Source organism: Amblyomma americanum, chromosome 5 (genome assembly GCF_052857255.1).
Source record: "Amblyomma americanum isolate KBUSLIRL-KWMA chromosome 5, ASM5285725v1, whole genome shotgun sequence".
Classification (NCBI taxonomy): Eukaryota; Metazoa; Arthropoda; class Arachnida; order Ixodida; family Ixodidae; genus Amblyomma; species Amblyomma americanum.
The window spans coordinates 73,135,276-73,155,828 of record NC_135501.1 but is presented as its reverse complement, the minus strand read 5'-3'; the positions used below and the strand labels follow the sequence as shown (position 1 = coordinate 73,155,828).

The 20,553-nt window shown below is 45.1% G+C and overlaps 1 protein-coding gene across 2 annotated transcripts; it reads right to left on the bottom strand.

The window, feature by feature from the left end:
• Nucleotides 1-1,338: 1,338 nt before the first annotated feature.
• Nucleotides 1,339-14,968, bottom strand: LOC144134802 (mialostatin-like). 2 transcript variants are annotated; one of them, XM_077667634.1, is made up of 4 exons: nt 14,605-14,889; nt 9,639-9,704; nt 5,597-5,662; nt 1,339-1,663 (listed from the first exon to the last, which is right to left on the bottom strand). In XM_077667634.1, the coding sequence occupies exons 1-4, from the start codon at nt 14,809-14,811 to the stop codon at nt 1,580-1,582; spliced, it is 423 nt and encodes a 140-aa protein (XP_077523760.1). In that variant the 5' UTR covers nt 14,812-14,889; the 3' UTR covers nt 1,339-1,579. The 2 variants fall into 2 exon arrangements, with proteins under 2 accessions (XP_077523760.1, XP_077523761.1); XM_077667635.1 differs by lacking the exon at nt 9,639-9,704 and having other exon boundaries at nt 14,605-14,968.
• Nucleotides 14,969-20,553: the final 5,585 nt, after the last annotated feature.

The following is a 20,553-nucleotide window of genomic DNA, read 5'->3' as shown; positions in this document are numbered from 1 at the left end:
CGGAGAACATCGCCTGTCGAAGGTACGCTTTCTGACGGAGCACTCAAGTGGAGGTGTCGCAGTTCTTCGCCGACAATGCTCCGCACAAGCGCTCGCAGCGCCTCATCCCCGGGGCCTGGCAAGGACGTGCAGTACTGAGCGGCCGCTACATTTGCCTGACGGCCGTATTGGGCACTTCGTTCCTGCAAGGACCGTTCTATGGTCGTCGCTTCCTTGGCAAAGGCGGCGACAGTTCTCGGAGGGTCGCGCATGAGGCCAGCGAACAGCTGCTCCTTTACCCCACGCATAAGGTGCCTCACCTTTGTAGCTTCGGGCATGGCTGGGTCGGCCCGATTGAAGAGGCGGGTCATGTCCTCAATAAACATGGCCACGCTCTCGTTGGACTGCTGAGACCTGGAGCGAAGGGCAAGCTCGGCATTCTCCTTTCGCTCGCTCGAACTGAACGTGGCGAGCACCTCGCGGCGAAAAGCTGCCCAGTTAGAGAAGGACGCCTCGTGGTTCTCGAACCACGTTTTCGCCGAGTCTTGCAGTGCGAAGTACACGTTCAGCAGCTTTCGCTCGTCGTCCCATTGGTTGAACGCGGCCACACGGTCAAAACCGGCCAACCAATCTTCTACATCCTCGAACCGGTCGCCGTGGAAGGATGGTGGCGACCGAGGTGCAAGAAAGACGAACGGCGGGGCACTGCCGAAGGACTGACCTGTCTGGCTGCCAGTGGCGGAAGTCATGGCCCGAGCAGGAATCGTGAGTGGCTCAAATTCGGGTTGCAGGCCTCGCAGGCGACGGCTAGCTTTGTGGACAGGTGTGGCGTCTGCTCGTCGGGGAGAAGCGTCAGGGCTATCGTCCCGGTCAGCGTACATGGGATGATACCCAGCACCTCCACCAAAAATGTCACCGGCGAAAATACAGAGAACAAAGCTGTTCACTCGGGCGAGGTTTGCCAACACCGCCGCGCTTGTTCTGGACAAAGAAGACGTTCGGCCACGCGCTCGGGAACACAGTTCGACCTCCAGGTGGCGCCGGCAGAAAGTCAGCAGCGTGGCAATATATCCACGCCATCCTCTCTCGACGCCAACGTCTGTAAATGCTGGAAAGGGTGCTTGATTTCGGCCCTCAAAAAATGCAGTACATCCCGGATATATCGAATTCGGGCATTTTAAAATATTCGCTATATCGGACAAATTATATGCTTGAAAGTCCTGTATAAAATGTGTGAAATTCCTGAATGAAATTTGCTCCATAAATAGAAAAGCGCGTAGCGCCCTGGGGCTGTGAGGAGGAGGGCAGCGCCTGCGTCTAGCAGTATACAGGTACATAGAGACAGCAGGCAACGTTGAAAAGGAACATAATTTGTGCTGAATTTAATTTGCTAGAACAGTTCTCTTCTTTCCATGAGGTGCCCGAAAATTCTTGTTTCTTCGCGGAAGTACTATGCTGCATTTCAAATTCAAGCTTTCAAATTGGCAAGCCGTCTAGTTCTCTTACGTCGGCAAAGATAAATTGGCCACTGCAACGAAACATATATAAGTTTGACAACTTTACTGCACTTTACTTAGTCCGTGACAGTGCGACGTAAAGTTCACTGCAAGCATTTTATGTCCTCCACACTGATGAAATTTGTCCAAGGTACTTCGTGAACAGTTGCTGTACAGGAGTTCATCGCCTAGAAAAAAGGAGCAAAAAATTTAGTTCGAGTTAGTGGAAAAATGTGTGTCGTAAATGGATAATTCCTGTCATGAATGCAAGGTTTTTTATTCAGCAGTGAAGAGAGATGCGGGTCGTTTACAGCGGAAATTGCCCAAAGGCTCCCTCGCTATGGTTCAGGCAGGTATTCCCTGGTGGATTTATAGGTGTCGCATAGTTGAAAACAAATTTTATCCTAATTTAAGCGCAGTATTGCGTTAAAACTCGGAGTGAGGAAATTGAACTGTAGCATTAAAATGCTCACTGCATTAGGTGAGCGTGTTTAATAAACAGCAGACGGGTGCTGATAAACATGTTCAGGGCAACTTTCCTGCAAGCATTATTGCATGATTAAGAATACACGACTGGTACTGATAAAATGCGCAGTACAAACTTCTTGCAGGTATCATTGCTTTCTCATGAACGGTGGTCGTTACAGAACACACGCATGGAGCAATGCTCTTTCCTGTCTGTCGAAATCGCGGAATGCGCCATTGGCAAAGAGAGGCGTATGTAAATGGCACAGAAATGCAGACACCCGAAGTTAGCCCTCCTGTCTTGTGGCCGCAACTTTCGCATGATAAGCTTGTTTTCAGAGCAAGATGTAACAGTACTTGTCGTGCATTTTATTATTGCGACAGTATCCCTGCTAGCATAACGACTTATTTGCAAATGTTGATACCCACACGACTCTAGAAGGAGATTCAGTAACGTGTACTGCATGTACTTAAAAGATACTACAAGAACACTGCGGCACATGTTTATTGTAATATCAAGCGTGGTCCCCACAACATCTATTTTTTCACCCTTCTTTAGTCGCATATAAAGGCTCCTCAGCAGCGCGGTAGCTTGCCTTTCAAAAAAGTACTTTTTGTGCACCATACGAATGCACAGTGCCTACTTTTCTCGCAGAATCGTTAGTAGCAGTGCGGTACTCTGAAATTCGTCCTGTTATGCAACGAAATATGCAGACGAGCGCCGCCTGCGTTCACCCATTATAAAGTTCACCCATTATAAAAGTAAAAAATTACAATCTGCAATCTAGAAGGGAGGGAAAACGTGCCAGGCATTTGCAAGGGGGTATCCAAAAGGTTTAATTATAATTAAGAAGTCTTACAGATATTTACATGAAACATTTTGTGCATAATCAGCGTCATTGCTATGCCTACTTGAGAAAACATCAAACCTTTATTTGAAGCAGTTTTAATTCAACATGCTGTAGAAGACATCAACCTGCATGATGCACAAAATTGAAGCCCGAAGCGCTATCAATTTCGTCCCTTTGAAGGGCAGCAACGCGCGCCAGAACCACAACAAAATAAAAGCTTTCTATGGGGATGAACGCCCATCATATGAAATGGCTATGATGTGGAAGAGAAACATTCAAAGTTGTCACGTGTCCCAGACAGACGAGCCACGAGCAGGTAAACCCTCAATCAAAAATGATCTTGCCATGGTGAAGAAAGTGGAAGCCGTTATCCTTGACGAGAGAAGATCAACAATGGAAAGAGTGATGGCGGAGACAGGACTAAGTAATTACGCAGCTTCGCGGAAGGTTTTTCATGTTGAAATGCACATGAATAAGGTGCCTGCGCACTGGACACCTCGCTTGTTCACATCTTTTCAAACGCAAACTAGCCGCGCCTTTCCGAAAGGAGTTTGACATGGTTGGTGCGGAATGAAGTCGATTTTCTTGCTCCCCCTTATATGCCTCATCTGGCGCCAAGCGACTTTTTCTTCTTTTCGCAAAAAAAGAATCAACTTCGTGGTCGGCGATTTGACGACAGGGAAGATGCCATTTTCGAAGACGAAAAGAGTGGTTTTCGATCAAAGGGGAAGACCTCTACAAAGGGGCTTTAACCACGTGGAGAAACGCCGAAAAAGTGTGTGACTGTGCAGGGAGACTACGTGAAGAAGTACTAAAGCGTTGACGACTGCAAGTGACTTTTTTATGCTTTTTATTTTATGATGATAATTAAAACATTTGGGTACCCCCTCGTAAATTTTATTCTCCACGGGACAACCAAAATGCACAACATGGAATATCTTGGTGCACAGCTGCTGACTACTAAAAGGGCCGGATATTCAATATTCGGTAATTTGAACCACTTCATTCAAAAGCTGATAGCTCTGGCTCCCCCAAGCAACGTGTATAAAAATGTGTGCCTATCTGCAGTACGCGCTTTCATAAGTTCAAAGCAGTGATAAGAAGCGTGTGAAATCATGTAAATTGGTGCTTTCATGAGAAAATCTGGATCTCCTCTGAAAGACAAATCTGCGTAATTCGTACTTGTTGTGTAATTTCTCCTTACTGAAACACATTCTTGGGGCGAAGATGCCAATAAGGGCCGCTATAGCACCAACTTCGTTCTTTCATACAAAAAGAACATTAAATTTATCCAAAATATAACCTTCATTTTGAGAGCGTTTCGTACAACCCAGATTAGTTATTGAACTTTTGGAAGCGTAACTGACATTATTTTTCTTCCTTGCACAATGGATGCGGATTCCTCGACCTCTTTTTTTGAGACCTATTCATCATGACATTCTCGCGGTCGCTTTGCACCTTTTTCATCCACACCCCTTTGCAGCCGGGAGTAATTAAGGAAAATTTGCAGCTCCGCCTGCCCACAACAGCTGTTGACTGCTCTCTGATATGAGAGCATGGTATTATGACGGCCCCGTCCATGCTTTATAGCATACTGGTGGCATTTGGTCGGATTATGTAGCAGGATATGGACGTCTGCTTTATTTTTTCAGGGTGACCATTCCTGCGCTAGAAATTTTAAAACTCAATGCTTGTGATCAAAGAGAAAATGTTGACGTGAACTCCATTCGGCAATGAAAGCACTCCTGTGTGTATGTTTTGTTTTATTCTCTTGCTTCGAGCGCTATTCCGGTTAAAAAAGTTCAATCGCTTAAGATTTCATTATCGCGTTGCCGTAGTGGGCAACCGGCGAATTTATTTTTTGTATTTTCAAAGGTGTTACGGGCAAGGTAGTCCATTAGATAGCAGTATATATGTTGTGCCAATATGAGGACAATGTATAATTCTTGTTACAAGCACAATTGTTTTTTATACGGCAGTACACAACAACCTGAAGGAAAGCAATGCACTCCATCCTGATAATAATGCCTCAATTATCATGACGTTTATGTGACTCCGGAGAAGGGTCACGTTGGTTGTGTCTTTCAACGAAGTGTGAACATAAAGGCGGAGTTTAAATAATGCAAAAAAAAAACGATAGAGCACTGAAAAAAAAGTTGGAGCTCGCAGCTCTAGTTTTCTCCATTCTAAGATTAATTTCCATGCACACATCAACCTTCACTTCTTTATAACGCCATGTAGGCTTGGCACAAAAGCAGTTTATTAAGGCTTTCACGTTAACTTCCTGTGTTAGTTGAGAAATATCAGACTTATAGTACTCTGGCGCAATAGAAGATAAAACACACATCTCGCACAGGCTAAAAAATGTGACTTATGCCCTTATTCCGCTGCCAATCAATTTGCACGCTCGTGAAAGGATAGTGTTCTAAGTATACGTTAGCTTCTAACCACGTTGCACATAATTTGAATCCTGCTGACAGCAAGAAATAAAGGCCTCTTCGTATTCGACACCAGTCTGCACAAGCATAACCACCAGACAATCGTTGAACTGTTAGAAAGTCTTCTAGTGTTACAGTTGTACTGAGCACGCACGAAATGCCCTGTGCAGAGGATAGGCTTGTTCTAAGAGACAAGGTATGGGAGGACGCAGTAACTGAAAGTAAATGTCGCGTGTTTTGCGAACGCATAGAAATATGATTTCCCCACTGTTTAATGTTCGTTTTCATTGCCCTTTCTTCGGGTGTCCTATATTCCCAGCCATTTGCAAAAAGAAGAAGCAACACAATTCTAAAAATATTTCCTTACCTCTGCCATTATGCAAAACACGGAGTCAAACCTTCCACGTTTACTGCGGCCATACAGATGATGTGACTGAAAGTGAAAACATGAAATTGTAAGCATTGACAACTGGCTTCTGTCTAGCGTCTTGCTGAATAGCATCTAAAGTTCTCCTATACGTCATATTGCAGATATTACCCGACTAAAGAATCGTTCAGTTAGAAAGTGATGTCTAACGCGATTCAAATGACTATTGGAGAGGCCAGCCGCAAGCGGTAGAGACAGAAAGTTGTGCACAAAGTAGTATATTTTATCTGATCGTGGTCTTACCACATGGATAATTTTGTCAAACAGGAGCTCTTGACTGAGGAACCGCGCAACGGCGAGTGGAAAGCGGCAGGAAGAAAGCAAGTGGTATTAAGATTTCGGAAGTTATTATTCTGTCATGGAGGACTTGACATATACTTTATTTCAGCGTTTTTGCGTGGTCGCGAAGAATAAATCGAAGGTGATAATAAAGATTATCTAAAGTAAGGTTTGATGATTGAGATGAATCCGCGGAAATTTGTTCTTGCTCAGTCACGTTTTTCCTCACGACGCTACCTCAAAAGATTGTCCTCGCCTGAAAGGGAAAGGGCAATACTCAAACAAATGACAAGAGAGAATTGCACACACAGAGAAGCTGCCGCAAAGGTGCGACGACGTCGCCGCCCTCGTCACAGACATTCTAAAAGTGTAGCGAGCAAGTGAAATGATCGTCCTAGCATTTCTGCCACTTGTCCTCCCCCTCCGCACACTACTTTAAGGATTGAGAACAATACGACTGGTGAGGCACAGACGGTTGTCGCTGACGGGCCTTTGCCATCCCTGGCTGAGATACACACACCCGTAGTGACCAAGCAGGTTTTGCGTACTCAAAGTCCCGAACCCATTGCTAATCAAGCACAAGTCACAACTCCGGTCCAAGACCGTGAACGGCAAGTGATTTGGCCATCGCTCCCGAAGCACCTAGCACCCACCCCAGCGCCACGCACCCAGTTTGTTGAGCCTACTGCTGGTTGGGTAGTAGGTCAGAAACCGGACCAGCTCGCAGACGAGCAAGTGATTGAAATGCTAAAACCAATCGTGAATGCCATGCGTGTGTTGCTTTCTAGCATGCACATGCCAGCTGAACAAAATGCACTGCAGATGCTGGATTTGTTGAATGGAGTGCTTGCAGCTGTCCAATAGCTGGCACAACGCATCCTTCAGCCTCATCCTTCTGAGAAGTCCCCTGCTTACGTTGTCATCAACATTATCAGCCTCAACGGCAAGCAGCCTTTCTGGACACTGAAACGTCGGCGCTGCCTTGTGATGGAGGGCCCTCAGTCTCATACTTAGGTCGCAGCAGTCGGCAGTCCTCAATGTGTGCAGGCTACAGCTGTGGCGGCCTGTGACTTACAGTGCATGTGGCATTACCTGTCGTTCTTGCTGCAAACCGCATTTCTCTACTACTGCTTATTCTTTAACGCCCCGCTCATCCCTCTCCCCCAGTGCAGGGTAGCCAACCGGAAAATTTTACTGGTTAACCTCCCTGCCTTTCCTCTACCACTTATCTGTCTCTCTTTGACCTGGCGAGCGTGCTGAAACTAGATAGGCAGAAATAATTGTCCCGCGGCCGGTACTAATAGAAAGGATTCCACTACGACGAATGCGGTGAACTTTTCTATGGGCATCTTCAAACCCGTAAGTGTCCGCACTGTTTTTATACACACGCTCTAAGGACTTACCTCCTTGGTTTAGAAATGTATAATAAGTGCTCTGAAAGCGAGCTGCTATTTTGCGCTCAAATATGCCTCTTAAGTTCGCACGTTGCGGTCTGCGTTGCGTGATGAATTTTTTAGCAACTAAAATAGCGCAGCTCATCAACAATTACACAGAAACTACGGCTGATGGTGACTTCCATTACGAGAAGAGCGAGCGGGCAAAAAAGTGGGAGGGCTGTGCTCGTGGCAAAGGTGAAATAGTGCTTTCGGCCACCATTAATAACGCAGGTAAGTCATCCAATTGACCTTGCATAGCATTAGCGCTTCCAGCTGATTGCATGCGCGAACAACATGTTAGCAATCCTTCTTTTTAGGTAGCTACTGAGAAAGTTATACCAGAGCACAATTTACAACCGGTTAGTTTGATCAGTCTATTCTGCTCTATAAATGCATAAAAACTCCAAATAACAATAATGCCTAAATTCGTGAGTAAACTGCACCAGGCTTGGCAAGATTTTGAGATTTTTGCAAGTGTTTTCTACTGGCTGCTTTCCGAACGTGAACGTAAAACGCATTAGCATTTTTTGGCCAGTGTTATCACAAATACAAAATAGAAGCAAAGGTTACTTCCGCTAGAATTTGGCATGTATCTTTAATAAGGGATATCTCCGTAAACGGTCTGCATAAGAAGACATATTTTACCAAAGGACTGCACCCAGGACTGCACCCGGTTACAGCGTTCTAAGATGAGGCCCTGCAGCACGCGCAGGTAGTACCCACTGGGGCGGTTGATCTCGGCAATGGCTAAAAAAATGTAATTTCTAGAGTCACCCACTCTCTAACTCATACTTCTGCGTCCCGAGTTGGCCTGCAGGCAGAATGGTAACTCACGTTGCGCTGATTATCTGGTCTATGAAAAGGCAAACCATTTCTTTCGGTTGCACAGGGCGTGGGCCTCCGGTGATTACCGAAATACGACTACTCCTGAACACTGAAAACCCGTGGTGTAGGCACTAGTACTTGTGGGCGCTGCACATTAAAACTCGTCATAGCAGCCCGCTACTCGCGACGTCGCTGGGGTGGCGCAGAAACTTTCGGCCGCTTAACTGCCTATTCGAGATTTCTGTAACCGGATATATTTTGGTTCCGATGGCCTCAAGCGACAATATTTGATCGCTGGTCAAGCTATTGCCGTCGTTGGTCTGGTGTCATGCAGGGTGCGTGAGAAAATCTGCCGAGATGACGACGGACCGGCGTGGCTAGTGTCGTGTAGGTGCATCGGTCTTATATCTGGCTAGCTCGAGTGCGTTTAACAAAGAAAAAAGAGTATTGTCATTCCATCACTGTTCCTCCACTCCCAGTTGGCGCACCATATAATTAGCATTTTTCTTATTCATACACGAAAATGTGTATTTATCTCAGCTCCTATAGTTTTTCTTTTTTTCAGGCTCTCTTTCTCGCGCACGTGCATAATGCGTGCGTTCGTAACAGATTGCCAATTCTGCCCCGCCTTTGGTTCCTATCAGCACCACGCTAGATAGACCAGCCTGGTGCGTCCTCGATGTGGAATGCTAGGCTGCGGTTGAGTTTCTGCTTCGGCAGCTCCCGTGTTGCGGCACAAAATTGTAGTGCGAAAGGCGGAATAATTTATTTTACGTCACTTTCTCTACGTTTGTCGTCATCGAAGAGTGCCTGAGCGCCGGACTAATTGTGCCGTCATTCAATGGCGACCGACATTAAATACCGCGACCTCCTGCGTAAACACAGTGGTGTCTGCCTTATGAATGAAGGATCGAGCGCGCATTATTTCGCTTGACGGGAGGAATTTTCTTTCGATACATAGGTCGTCCTACTCACTCATGAGTGCCCGCATTTCGTCTCTGTCAGTCACGTTTGGGGGTGTGAATGACTCGATGTGAGTGTGGGTGGTGATGAGAGTGAATGTGAGTGAGCCCTCAGGGAATATGTATGGTGATTTTATGCGGGTGCTAGTCTGTGGTTTTGCCGAGTTGGGTGAGTGGTGGGTGGCGGCGACTCGAAGGCGACGGTATCCGCTTAACTTTTTTTATATTCCTCATACTGCCGACGGCGCTCGAGGGCGAAGCAACATACCGGTGCCTTTCGGACGAACGACGCAGAGAATACCGCTGGCTCGGGAACGGCAGCCTTCTGATCCTGCTTACTGTTTGTACTGATCCCTGTCAAACAGAACAGCAACTGCCTACTGCAAAGCGCGAAGCAGTGGGGATCCTTTAATCGTTTTGATATACCGGATTGGTGTTCATTACCCGCGAGTAATAGTTTGTGTACACTCTCAAACTTACCTTGCGGCCGGTGCAGCTTAGAGGAACCAGATCAAAACTAAGACTGTACTTCACTCCTGACACCATCTACAACATAAAAAAATGGCATTTAGAAGGTCAGCTCTGTTCTTGCTGCCACACAAAACATAAAGGTACCTTGACGGCAGTGGCATTCTTTTACCATTGAGCATTTAGTGTAAAAATTTTTTAGCTGCACTTTTAGGACGTCGCTCCTGCATTATGAGAAAAACGCATCCGCCCCAGATTATCAGTGCGAATAATGCATAGCATCGTTTTATTTGTAATTTGTAAAACAGTAACAGACGATTTTGCTGACGTTCAATCTTGATGTGGCAACTTTGTTGCAAAATTGTGTTATACAATTTTGATGAAATAAAAATATTTAGTTCGGGGAATCTGTTTACAAAACAAAACTAATGCTTGTCATTATAAAAAAGCATTACACTGGCCTTTCTCCTTGAAACGTACGACTCTAGCTACGTGCCACTAAGTTTGCCACCAGGATCAAGTGTGCTACGATCTTGGAGACCTCAATAGGGCATACAGCGATGCCTAAATTTTAGTGCAATGGCGACGGTTCGTCGCTCTTTATAACGAGTCGCTGTCGGCGGTGGTTACGGTGTTGTAAGTCCCAAAGCGAAATAACATTTCAGTGCGGCCATCCACTTTCTGCTTAAAATTATCGTAGCTTATTACCATGAAAACAGTTTCATTCCAGCGAGTGTTCTTGTAAAAATTATTACTGTGATTGTTGCACCGTGGCCAAGGGTTTAGTCTTAGAATACCGAATGTCAACAAATAGTTGCGGGTCAGGACAGCCAAATGAAGGTTGCATCGTAAAGGTGCCAACACACGAGCGGGAAAAAAATTGACAGTGGCTTAGCTCAGCTATGCCAGGATATACGTGGCGAGAGCTGCAGTTTCCCCCTGGTATAATCACGTGGTAAGTTAAATGAATAGTTTTACATCCTCGTTTTCAATTGTTGTTGATGAGGATGATGTTGCCATTGCTTCATCTTAATTTTCTTGAGAAGGAGCCATGCGAGCTGCTATGCGCCTGATGACGTCTCCGCTTGGTAAGACGTTGTTTTCTTTGCCCAGGCGTCTTCACCGCTCGTTGGCTTTCTGATGTTTGTTCTTTCTCTGCAGAGCGGCGAAGTGCCAGGCAAAAACTTCTGGGTCCGAAAAATTGATCTTCTCCTGACGATACTGCCACATAGCGGCGGCTGGAGTTTCGTTTTCGTCACCCATACTAAGCGGTTGTGATACGCCGAGTCGTATCACCTCAACATTTATAGACACAGCCACACATGACCATTTTATCGACACGACCCCACACGCGGCGCGCAGCGGCTGAGCTCTGCAGCTCTCGCTACATATATCCTGGCATTGCTGAGCTAAGCCACTGCCATTTTTTTAAAAGCGAAAGCTTTACTGGCCACGAGCTTGCGCTTTCGCTGTGGCGGTGCTCCCAGGAGGCACAGAGAAAGACTTCGAGCCGTTGCCTAGCAACCGCCACAGCTGGGCGGACGCCGCGCGCTCCCCGCGCCATCTGGCATGACGTCACACCGTGCGCCTCGCCGGCCTTACTCGCCCTTACACGCTTAACCGCTAACCAACGTGTTCGGAGGCGGCATCTATGGGAGCCACTGAAACCCCGCACACTTACTGAAGAAAAGAAAAACTGTGCCAAGGCTGGGAATCGAATGAGGGCATTTAGAGTTTGAACCGGAGACGTTACCACTCCGCCACGACGGCTCATGGTTTAGTCGTGAATAAAGGAGCATTTAGTGAATGCACTCTTCCGATCCAGAAGTCACCGCCCTTTCGCTACGTATATCATGTCCTAACAGAGCTAGGCTCTCAGCAATTTTTTTCCACCGCCGCATCACCATCATTTATACAACACGACAGTCCTCCTCCCCTTCCCGCGCATGCGCAGTAGAGTACGGCGCGCCAGCTGCGTGTCGCGCATGCGCAGTCTCTCTCTCGGTCGGAGGCGAGCGGCGTCGGCACGCGGCTCCGGCAGCTGTGACGTCACTCGGTGTCTCCTCTCGGTCAGAGGCGAGCGGCGCGGTGCACGGCGCTCCAGCTGCGTGGCTGTGACGTCACTCGGCTCCTCGCGCATGCGCACAAGTGGTCCCGAAGGTCCACAGCGAAACGACGAAACTGCGGCTAATGTAGCTCTCGCTACAAAACGAGTGGCACAGCCCCCGCCAAAGAAACAGACAGAGATGTGGCGGCAAGGAATATGCAGGAAAGCGCCACAGCGATAAGCTCCCTCCGTGCCAAACCGGTCAAGGTTTGCCATTCTGCAGGAGCGCGCGCGGCTCTGCCGCCGCCCCTTTCATGTTACTTTAGTAGGAGCCAAGAGGTGGCGGCCCATACGCTCTACACGTGACTAAGCCACACGCCTCTCATTGGTCTCCCCGCTCAGCGGCACGCGGTAAGGCGCCGAAAATAGCTCCTCGACCAATTCGCTGCGCCGCAGATGAACTCGGCGCCGCAGCCGTTTTCGCAGCAAGCGTCTTGCCTCCGCTGCCGCGCCCCGCGCCGTATTCCGCCAGTGTGTCCGTACCTTAAAGCGCTCGCCTTCCTTGCAGGACATTCGTAGAACTAGGACTCGCGGAGTCAGCATTTAGTGTTCAAGTGATCATCAGAAATATTATTCACTGAGATTAGGTCAGCAGTACGATATATTTCCAGTGTTTTTCTTGCGTGCAAGAGGTTAGGCTATTGTGTTTCAGAAAAGCCCTCTTGGGCAGTCTACCACTGTAATACACAATTCTTTTTGGCTGTTTCCGGAACATAAGACGACTGATTAATCGATTTATGTATATTGCATCGCTGTCACGGACTTCTTGTATGCGTGGAAAATTTTCAGAGCACATAGCTTATTTCGTACATAATTTAGTTTTTTCCCATAGTTGCACACTTTCTCCCCGTTCAGCACAATTTCTGCGTCACAGCCACTTGTAATAATTGTCCTCGCATACCAATGATCACAATAATCCACACATCTGGATAAAGGTTTGGGCAGGCTCACTGTTATATAATATTTAAAAACTAAATTTCTTTAGTTTTGACGAGACGCCGGGTGCCTTCGCAGAACAAGTGCTCATAATTACTGGGAGTAGCTGCGATGCGAAAAGCCTGATGAGATGATCAGTATGCAAAGAAACAAGCAGAAGCTGTAATTGAATGTCAGTGTTGAGATATTTGTAGTTTCCTGATGAGTTTAGCTTTCCCATCAATGTGTTTAAATTGTCTAGGATATATCTTGTAGCTCTTCGTTATATGCTCTGCCACCGAGCGTTCTGCAGCATTCGCTGGTGTGGTACAAGGCCTGGTGACGAAATGGAAAACTTGAAGGAAACTAGCACACAGCAGGACTCTTGGGAAAAGAATCTGTGCCCCTAGCTCGTCCTAGATCAGTGGCAATTTTTATGGCTGGATTTCGCTCTGAAAACTTACAGGAGATGCGTAGATGTTAAGAGTAACATTGAGATTTAAAATGTTTCATTTGAAGTTTGTATTTTCTTGCTTTGTGTTAAGTATCTCGCCTAGATTTCTTTCATCAGTGGTGCTGTAAACGTTTCTGCGCAGCTCTTAGTTACGGAAAATATTCATTGCATATAAAAAAAACAACGTTTGTCGCATCTTTCTTGGCACAGATTTTAAGGCTTGCAGAAAGCTATGTACTTTTAGTGCAGTGTATTTAAAAGCTTTTGCACCTGTTTATCAAAATCTGATTGCTTAAGTGGACAGCAGTAGCGGTTCTTAGATACAGGGTTGAAGGAAGTGCCCCTGCATTCAAAGCAGATGAAATATTTGTAATTAGATGTCGCATCGTTACAAGAAAATGTTTGCGCTGACGTTTATTTTAGGTGTTAGGATTACACAGTGAACAATTACCAAGACACCACTGCTACTTGTCATCAGCGGGTAGCCCTTCCTGCTACCATTCGTCGTGAAATATTTTAAAAGCCAGGATTCAGGCGGGAGATAGAGCTGAGCGGATATATTTAAAAGAACACAAAATAAACAATAGACACACATCTTTCATCTTAACTTATAAGCCATATAATAATTCTGAAATAGCTCTTGAACACCCAGTTTTATCCGTTCAGTACAGTACACAGTGCATTGCCCTTCAACATGTAAGATGTGTTCGCTCAGACACAGGGGCAAACGTAATACATTTGCGAGTTACGTCTGAAAAAATTACATTCAAGATTAAAAAAAAACTTTGAGGTACACGACACCAAATTACATGATCTGGTTAAATAGAAGAATTCACTCTGGCGCAACTCCTTTCCATAAAAAGGCAGCAATGAAGTGCTAAGAGAAAAATCAAGATTTTTCCAGCGTCGATTTATAAATGCTAAAGGTGGCAACCGAATGCGCTGCAAAAAGTGCAATGTGAATGATGTGAAAGGAACACAATTTTTTTTCAGTTGTTTCCTTAGCAGCTATGCGTATTTAATGCATGCCTTTTTTGAATCTACAGAAGAACGCGTGGAAGGCATTAAACATATTCTGACAACGGCATTTGCGTTATTCATATTAACTTTGCACAATTGAGACAAACCTAGCAGCTTAAAAATATAAGTTGATTTTCGACATCGCATAGTGTGACATGTATGTCTTGTCTTTGTTCTGTGTTCTCCGCAAGGTGAGAATAAAGGTCATTCACTGCAAAGCATCTAGGATTGGTGGAAACAATTTATGATTTTAAAAGGCACGAGAACTCCGGGCACGCGGCGCTGATTTGCGGTGATTCTGAACAAACACGAAACCTCGTCTAGAGATACTTTAGGACTAGAGTCATTTATATTAACAGGACAGAAGTAGACCACATATGGAACGCTTGCAACCAAATCGAATGGCTAACGGTTATTTAAATATGCTCTGAGGTGGCAGATTTCAGGTAAATATAAGCATCCGCGTGAGGGCGGTTTCTTACCTGCGATGCGACATGATGAAGCCGAATGGCGATGCCTGGAATACCACCCGCGTTTCTTCGGCCAGTCAGCGCAAAAAGTGCAAGTTGGGCGTACTTATGACTTCCGTATGGATCATGGATTCTCCACCCTCCCAGAAGTCGAGAAGAGTGGCCTGGTGCCACCATTAAAGCAATTATTAAAAAACAGGTGAACAGAGCCTCCCTCATGTTCCTGCAAAGATCTATTCCGTCCTCCTACCCTACACCCGGTGCCACGTAGGGTCACGTGCTGCCTTCTAGGAGTGTTATCTTCTTTGTTCACCTAAGTGGGAACAATGACACGCATGGATAGAAGAATATACTTTTGTCTCCTCTGCACAGGTGTGCTGACAGTTTATTTTGCCGGAGTTTCGTGTGCAATGTGTGCTTCCAGCGACTTGCGGCTTTTTGCGTCAGCTCGCTTTGTCGCCTGTGGCTCGCATTTTGAGACCCCCCCCCTAACCGAAGGCAGAACTTTGCTTTGCGTCAGCTGCAGAAGTTTACGAACGCAGCCCCGCAGTGCTGATTCGAGAATAACAATGCAAGCATTCTGCTGAAGCCGTTATTCTTGTCGTTATTGTGCTGTTGAAGCTTAAGAAGAGCTGGGACTCAGCTGCTTGTTTGACTGTCCATATGTTGCACAGTATTGTCAGATCTTGGTGCCCAAGGGATTGCAGCAGCTAGTGTTTGCTGATGCTTGCTACAGGACTCACAACATAAAGCATTTTGCATGAATAAACGATTAAGGCAGTCTTTCACTCTTTTTTTTTTGCTTGACATTAGTGCAATGAGGTGGGGCCCTGCGATGCAGCCTTCTTCTGCACACTCGCTGGCGAGGTGAAGATACAGCGATTAAGCGCTTTCAATTAGGACGAGAAATGTGACAGCATCTCTTTTTTGGTGTATATAAACAACAAAAGCGCTGGAATCGATACTTATACACCGCGTTTAGCCTCGCATCACTGCGAGCAATCACGCCACATTATACATTGTGACAACAAATGGTTTTTTCCATGTCATCACAGTTAGGGCTTTACTTTGTCGATACTCGGTAAATGCGGCACTGATTATATTGCAAAGACAGGTTACCATAACTATCGGAGATTAAAAATTTATATCTGCAATGCACACACTACCTTCTAAAAAGCGTAAACAACTGTAATCAAAATATTATAGGCGCTCTCTAGGCGCTAGGTGCATTTGTTCCTAAAAGCCGTCATCAAGCACAACAATCTCCATTCATCATCACCATCAGCCTGACTACGCCGACTGCAGGACAAATGCCTTACCCATATCAGCCATTTAACCCTGTACTGGGCCAACTGCGGCCATCTAATCCCCACAAATGCGATCTGATCCGCACAGCGAACTTTCTGCCGCCTCCTGTTGCCCTTGCCAACTCTTGGTATTCAGTGCGTTACACTTAACGACCATCGGTGTTCTTGTCTTCACAACATTGTTCTCCCCAAGCCCATTTCTTATTGATTGTGACTAGGATGTCACTAATTCGGGTTGGTTGCCTCACCTACTTTGTTCTTTTCCTGTATCTTAACCTTATTCCTGTCATTTTCCTTTCCATAGCTATGTTGTCTTCCTATTAATGTGAACCCTTTTCGTTAGCTTCCAGATTTTATACCCATAGGTGAGTACCGGTCAGATACATCTGTTGCATACTTTTCTTTTTGGTAATATTTGTAAGCTGCTATTCATGACCTCAGATTACCTGCCAAATGCGCATAACTCCAATCTTAGTTTTCTAGTTATTTTACTCTCGTAGTTCAGATCTTCGGTCTCTGCCTGCCCAATGTAGCCGTATTCTGCCATACTTATTTGCCTCTTTCTTAAATGTGAACAGCTGTTTCCTTCCGCAGACTGCTGAAGATTACTTCTCTTCTTATCAATTTTTAAACCCACTGCTCTGCTTTGCTTTTTTAAGTCATTTATTGTGATTTATAGGTGATCTCCGCAGTTAAAAGACAAGGCAGTGTTATCACTGAATCCCAGTATACTAAGACATTCATCAATTCATTCCCAAATGTTCCCAACCCGTTTCGACACCTCCTATAAACAGGCGGTGAGTACCAATTAAGTGATCATGTGTCCATGCATGACACCCTTGCTTAAGGAATTTTATTGCAGCTTTATGCAGGACTCTGGTGGCTTTTCAGTTGTAGCATCTTCCACTATTTCGATATAATGCACAGCTGCGTACTGATTTCGTAATGATTTCTTAGGTTCTAACTCCGTCAAATGCTTTAACGTATTCAAAGAAGGCTCTATATAGGTGCTGGTTATACTCTGTGAATTTTTTTTACATGAATGAGAGTGGGAATATGGCCTATTGTCGAGTAGCCATTAAGTAGAGGTTCCTGATCATTTCGTTGATTGAGGCATTTGGTTATGCTAATTCTTCTGATTCTGCAAGTGATTATCTTATTAAGTACATTGCAGGTGGCGAGCCTATCGGTCTGTAAATTTTGAAGCCTTTGACGTCTCCTTTTCTATGGATTAAGATAACGGTAGTGTTAGCTGAAGGCTCTAAAAGGCTCTAGGTCATAAAGACCAGGATACACAAGGTGGCACTTATTTCTAACGTTATCACCCCTTTTTCCATAAGCACGTCTAATATTACCTATCCCTCACCAGCTTCTACCATCTTTGCATTGATCTTATAGCTTATTTTCTCCCTTTCTTATCACTGGTGGGACGTCCAGTGTCATAGTTTCACACATATAATTTTTTCTCAGCCTTGCTCCTGTGTCCTGATGTAACTTCCAGTGTTTGGTAAATTTAAAATCCGCTCATGCGCGAGTTATAGTGTGATGTAACAAATAAATATTTTGGCCTCTACTGTCATCTGTATGACCCGAAGAAATTATGGTAGAAAAAAGCAACAACTACTCAAAGCAAGGATAGCGCTTGAAGCGAAAATCAGTATTATTGCTTGAAATTTGCTTAGTATTTATATAAGGTTGAAACATAAAGTGCACAAGTGAGTCGGCTGCACCCACAAATGATGGCCAAGTGCATTTTTTTCAGCGGGATGTATGTATCAACGCCATTTTTCACATATCATAACATAGCAGCGTAGCAAAAAGGGGCTTCAAAAACCCACCCCACTGGTTTGCTGCGCATCACAATATTAGATCATTCCCGTCAATATGTTTTATCAGTATTGTACAATGTTGCACGTCTTCCCACTATTAAAAGTGATCTCCGTAATATCTGTGCTAGTAATTAAAGGAATTCTTGTAGTAACATCTGATGGCAGTTTCACTGCTTCATGTGCCATTCCTTGAACGCTACTGGTAGAGAATGTAATTACTTTTTATTTTTGAAAAAAAAAGAGACTGAATAATGTTTAGGAAGGGAAAAATTGTACAGACGTCTGATCCAAAAACTCTTAGAGCGCAGGAACGCTGCCAAATAAGAATTTAACCTAAAACAGGCACCTGAATGTGAAACACTTCCATAATTTTGAAATACGCCTTATCATCAAACAAGACCAAACTAAAAACCATGTTGGTCGCGTACCAGTCGGTATCAGTTTTATGGTGAATTCTTTTCATTGCATAGCCTATGCTTTGACAACCCGCTTTAATAGTTATTTAGCAGTCACTAAGAGAGATCGCAAGCAGCGAGGCAACGAATTTTCTTTTATCTCTGAAGTCGGCAAGCAGAAGATAGGCAGTTACTGTACCCAGCGCGAATGAACACAGCGGCTTTTCTTTTGCACAGTCAGTGCTTTTTCAAATGTTTACACTTTAGAACACACGCCTAATGTGGTAGTATACGGATAAATGTATCGCCAGAAGCACTGGCCCAATTAAACCTCTGACATTCTTTTCTGCTGATATCTTTTAGTGCTTCCAAGTGACGTTCTAAATTCGTAAACCTTCGATTCGTGACTGATTCTGCGGCACTTCAGATACGGTTCTCTTCCCTTGTTTTACCTAAGAAATAATTTTGCCTTGAGTTGTCAGCGTACATGAAAACCGCGATGAAAAACATTTTGCCCTGTCTTCTTTTCGAGGAATACGTGCCCTTGGTCCAGGCATCGCTTACAATTTTCCTAATTTAGGCAAGGGCCACAGAAACGCCAATAGACGAAACACTGTCTAAAACACGTCGGGAACTTGAAAGATGCGTTTTCAGGCAGAATTTTTTATAATTATTCCTGGTGGAGTTTGTGCCTTCATCTTGTGGCGCTCATTATTTGGATCATTTACATAGCAAACATTGCTCAATTATTGTTTTAGCACGCCACCATAACTTTACACTGTCTTCAGAAGAAGAGCGTTGAAATTTAAGACGCCAATGCATTGCTGTTAGTAATTATCCCGTAGAACCAGCGCTCGCAAGACAATGAAGGTTGGGAGAAGATATCCGATGCATTAACTTGTGTTTTGCTCTCGTACTCGCATTTTGATGCCTTGGCTCTGCACAGTCAACACCGTAAATTGCACTAATTTCGAATATTTGTTTTAGCACCTTACCCATTTACACTGATGCTAAGGCAATCCTTCAGCCGTGAGCCACCAGCGCACCGCACTGCTGCGTGCCGAGAGAACACCTAGTGTTACAAAGGCTCATGGCCGGGTTCAGTGCATGTGCAGTAGTTGCGGCGTTGAGCAGTGTGGTAATATTATGTAATCATCTTTCTGGAATGCAAGGCGAGAAGACTGCCAAGATTTCTGAAAGAACTCCTGAATATCAGGTGCCTATTCTATCACCTCGCTGCCCTGGAACAGTGGTCCCAATCTGGGATCCACCCTAAACAGCATAAAGGGCCTGGCACCTGGAGCAGTAAGAATTGATAGTCCGATTACGTTATGGCAAAGTAGGAATCGGCGCCCTCCGTTGATGTGAAGGAGTAACGCAGACAAAACTAGTGCACTTCACTCACAGGTAAGGACTCTAGGTGCGCCTTCCCTCAAACAAACCTGAACTACCTCACAGCAGCACCAAAAATCACTCCAAGGGATACTTACCTGTCCTCAGATGCATCATAGACCAGGACGAAAAAGAGCGAAGTATTATTTACGCCTGGTCTATGTCACATTTTTGGCACAATCTGCGACTACATCTGGAACCATTTTTACCGTTTCTGTTCAGCAGCAGGACATTTAAATTGGTTATCCTTAGCACAGGCAACTGTCGTATGCAAACTGTGCTCTTTCCGACAAACAGGCCGACACTGGTAGTACAGACAGGCGCTACACAAGCAGGGAAGAAATTGTGAACATTCATGCGATTTTTTACACTCTTTACTGAATATTTCAGGAGGCAGTGCACTTTCTGTAATTTCAAGTAATTTCAAGCAGTGAATTGCCTTTTCTTGCGGTTAGTTTAAGTTGTTTTTTAAGCCGGGAGAGCATTTATGCTTCACTTTTTGCAGGCTAACCGTCTTCAGGTTCAGCACCTCATTGTACCACAGAACTCATCAACTTGTAGCAAAAGATGTGTTTGTGAAAAAGTGGAGCTGGCCCAGAGCCAGAGATTTCATTAATGGCGTGTCTACTTTGCGCCAAATTAGCAATTTCTAGAGCTTGTGGACAGTAAAATATCCGGATAGCTTTCTGGCTTTGTTTTCGGCGGCGTTTTAATTTTAACTTAACGTCATAGATAACCGAGCCAGCGAACAAATGCACGAGCACCGAAAGCAATGCTTCGATAGTTATAACCATGTAAAGTGCGTATGCATCAGGCTTGTGCACACCCAGGCGGAGAGGAGCCTAAAGTGCATAAACCCGCCGAAACTTCAGGCGCGCAAAGTGTAGACAAAATACTTTTTGCAGTAAGGGTGATAGCAAATTACTCAATGGCATCCACCCAATCGCAGCAATACGACTACAAAAAACGCTACACAGCTTCCACAGAAACATCGTATTAACCAACGTGTAATACGCTCCGTTATTACAAATTTACTTC

Bases quoted from the DNA above. Each gene is read 5' to 3' on its own strand.
- LOC144134802 (XM_077667634.1), bottom strand. From the start codon at position 14,811: ATGAGGGAGGCTCTGTTCACCTGTTTTTTAATAATTGCTTTAATGGTG. The intron at 5,663-9,638 runs GTAAGTTTGAGA...TTTCACTTTCAG, and splicing joins TAAGCTGCACCGGCCGCAAG to TCACATCATCTGTATGGCCG. The intron at 1,664-5,596 runs GTAAGGAAATAT...CCTTTTTTCTAG, and splicing joins TGTTTTGCATAATGGCAGAG to GCGATGAACTCCTGTACAGC.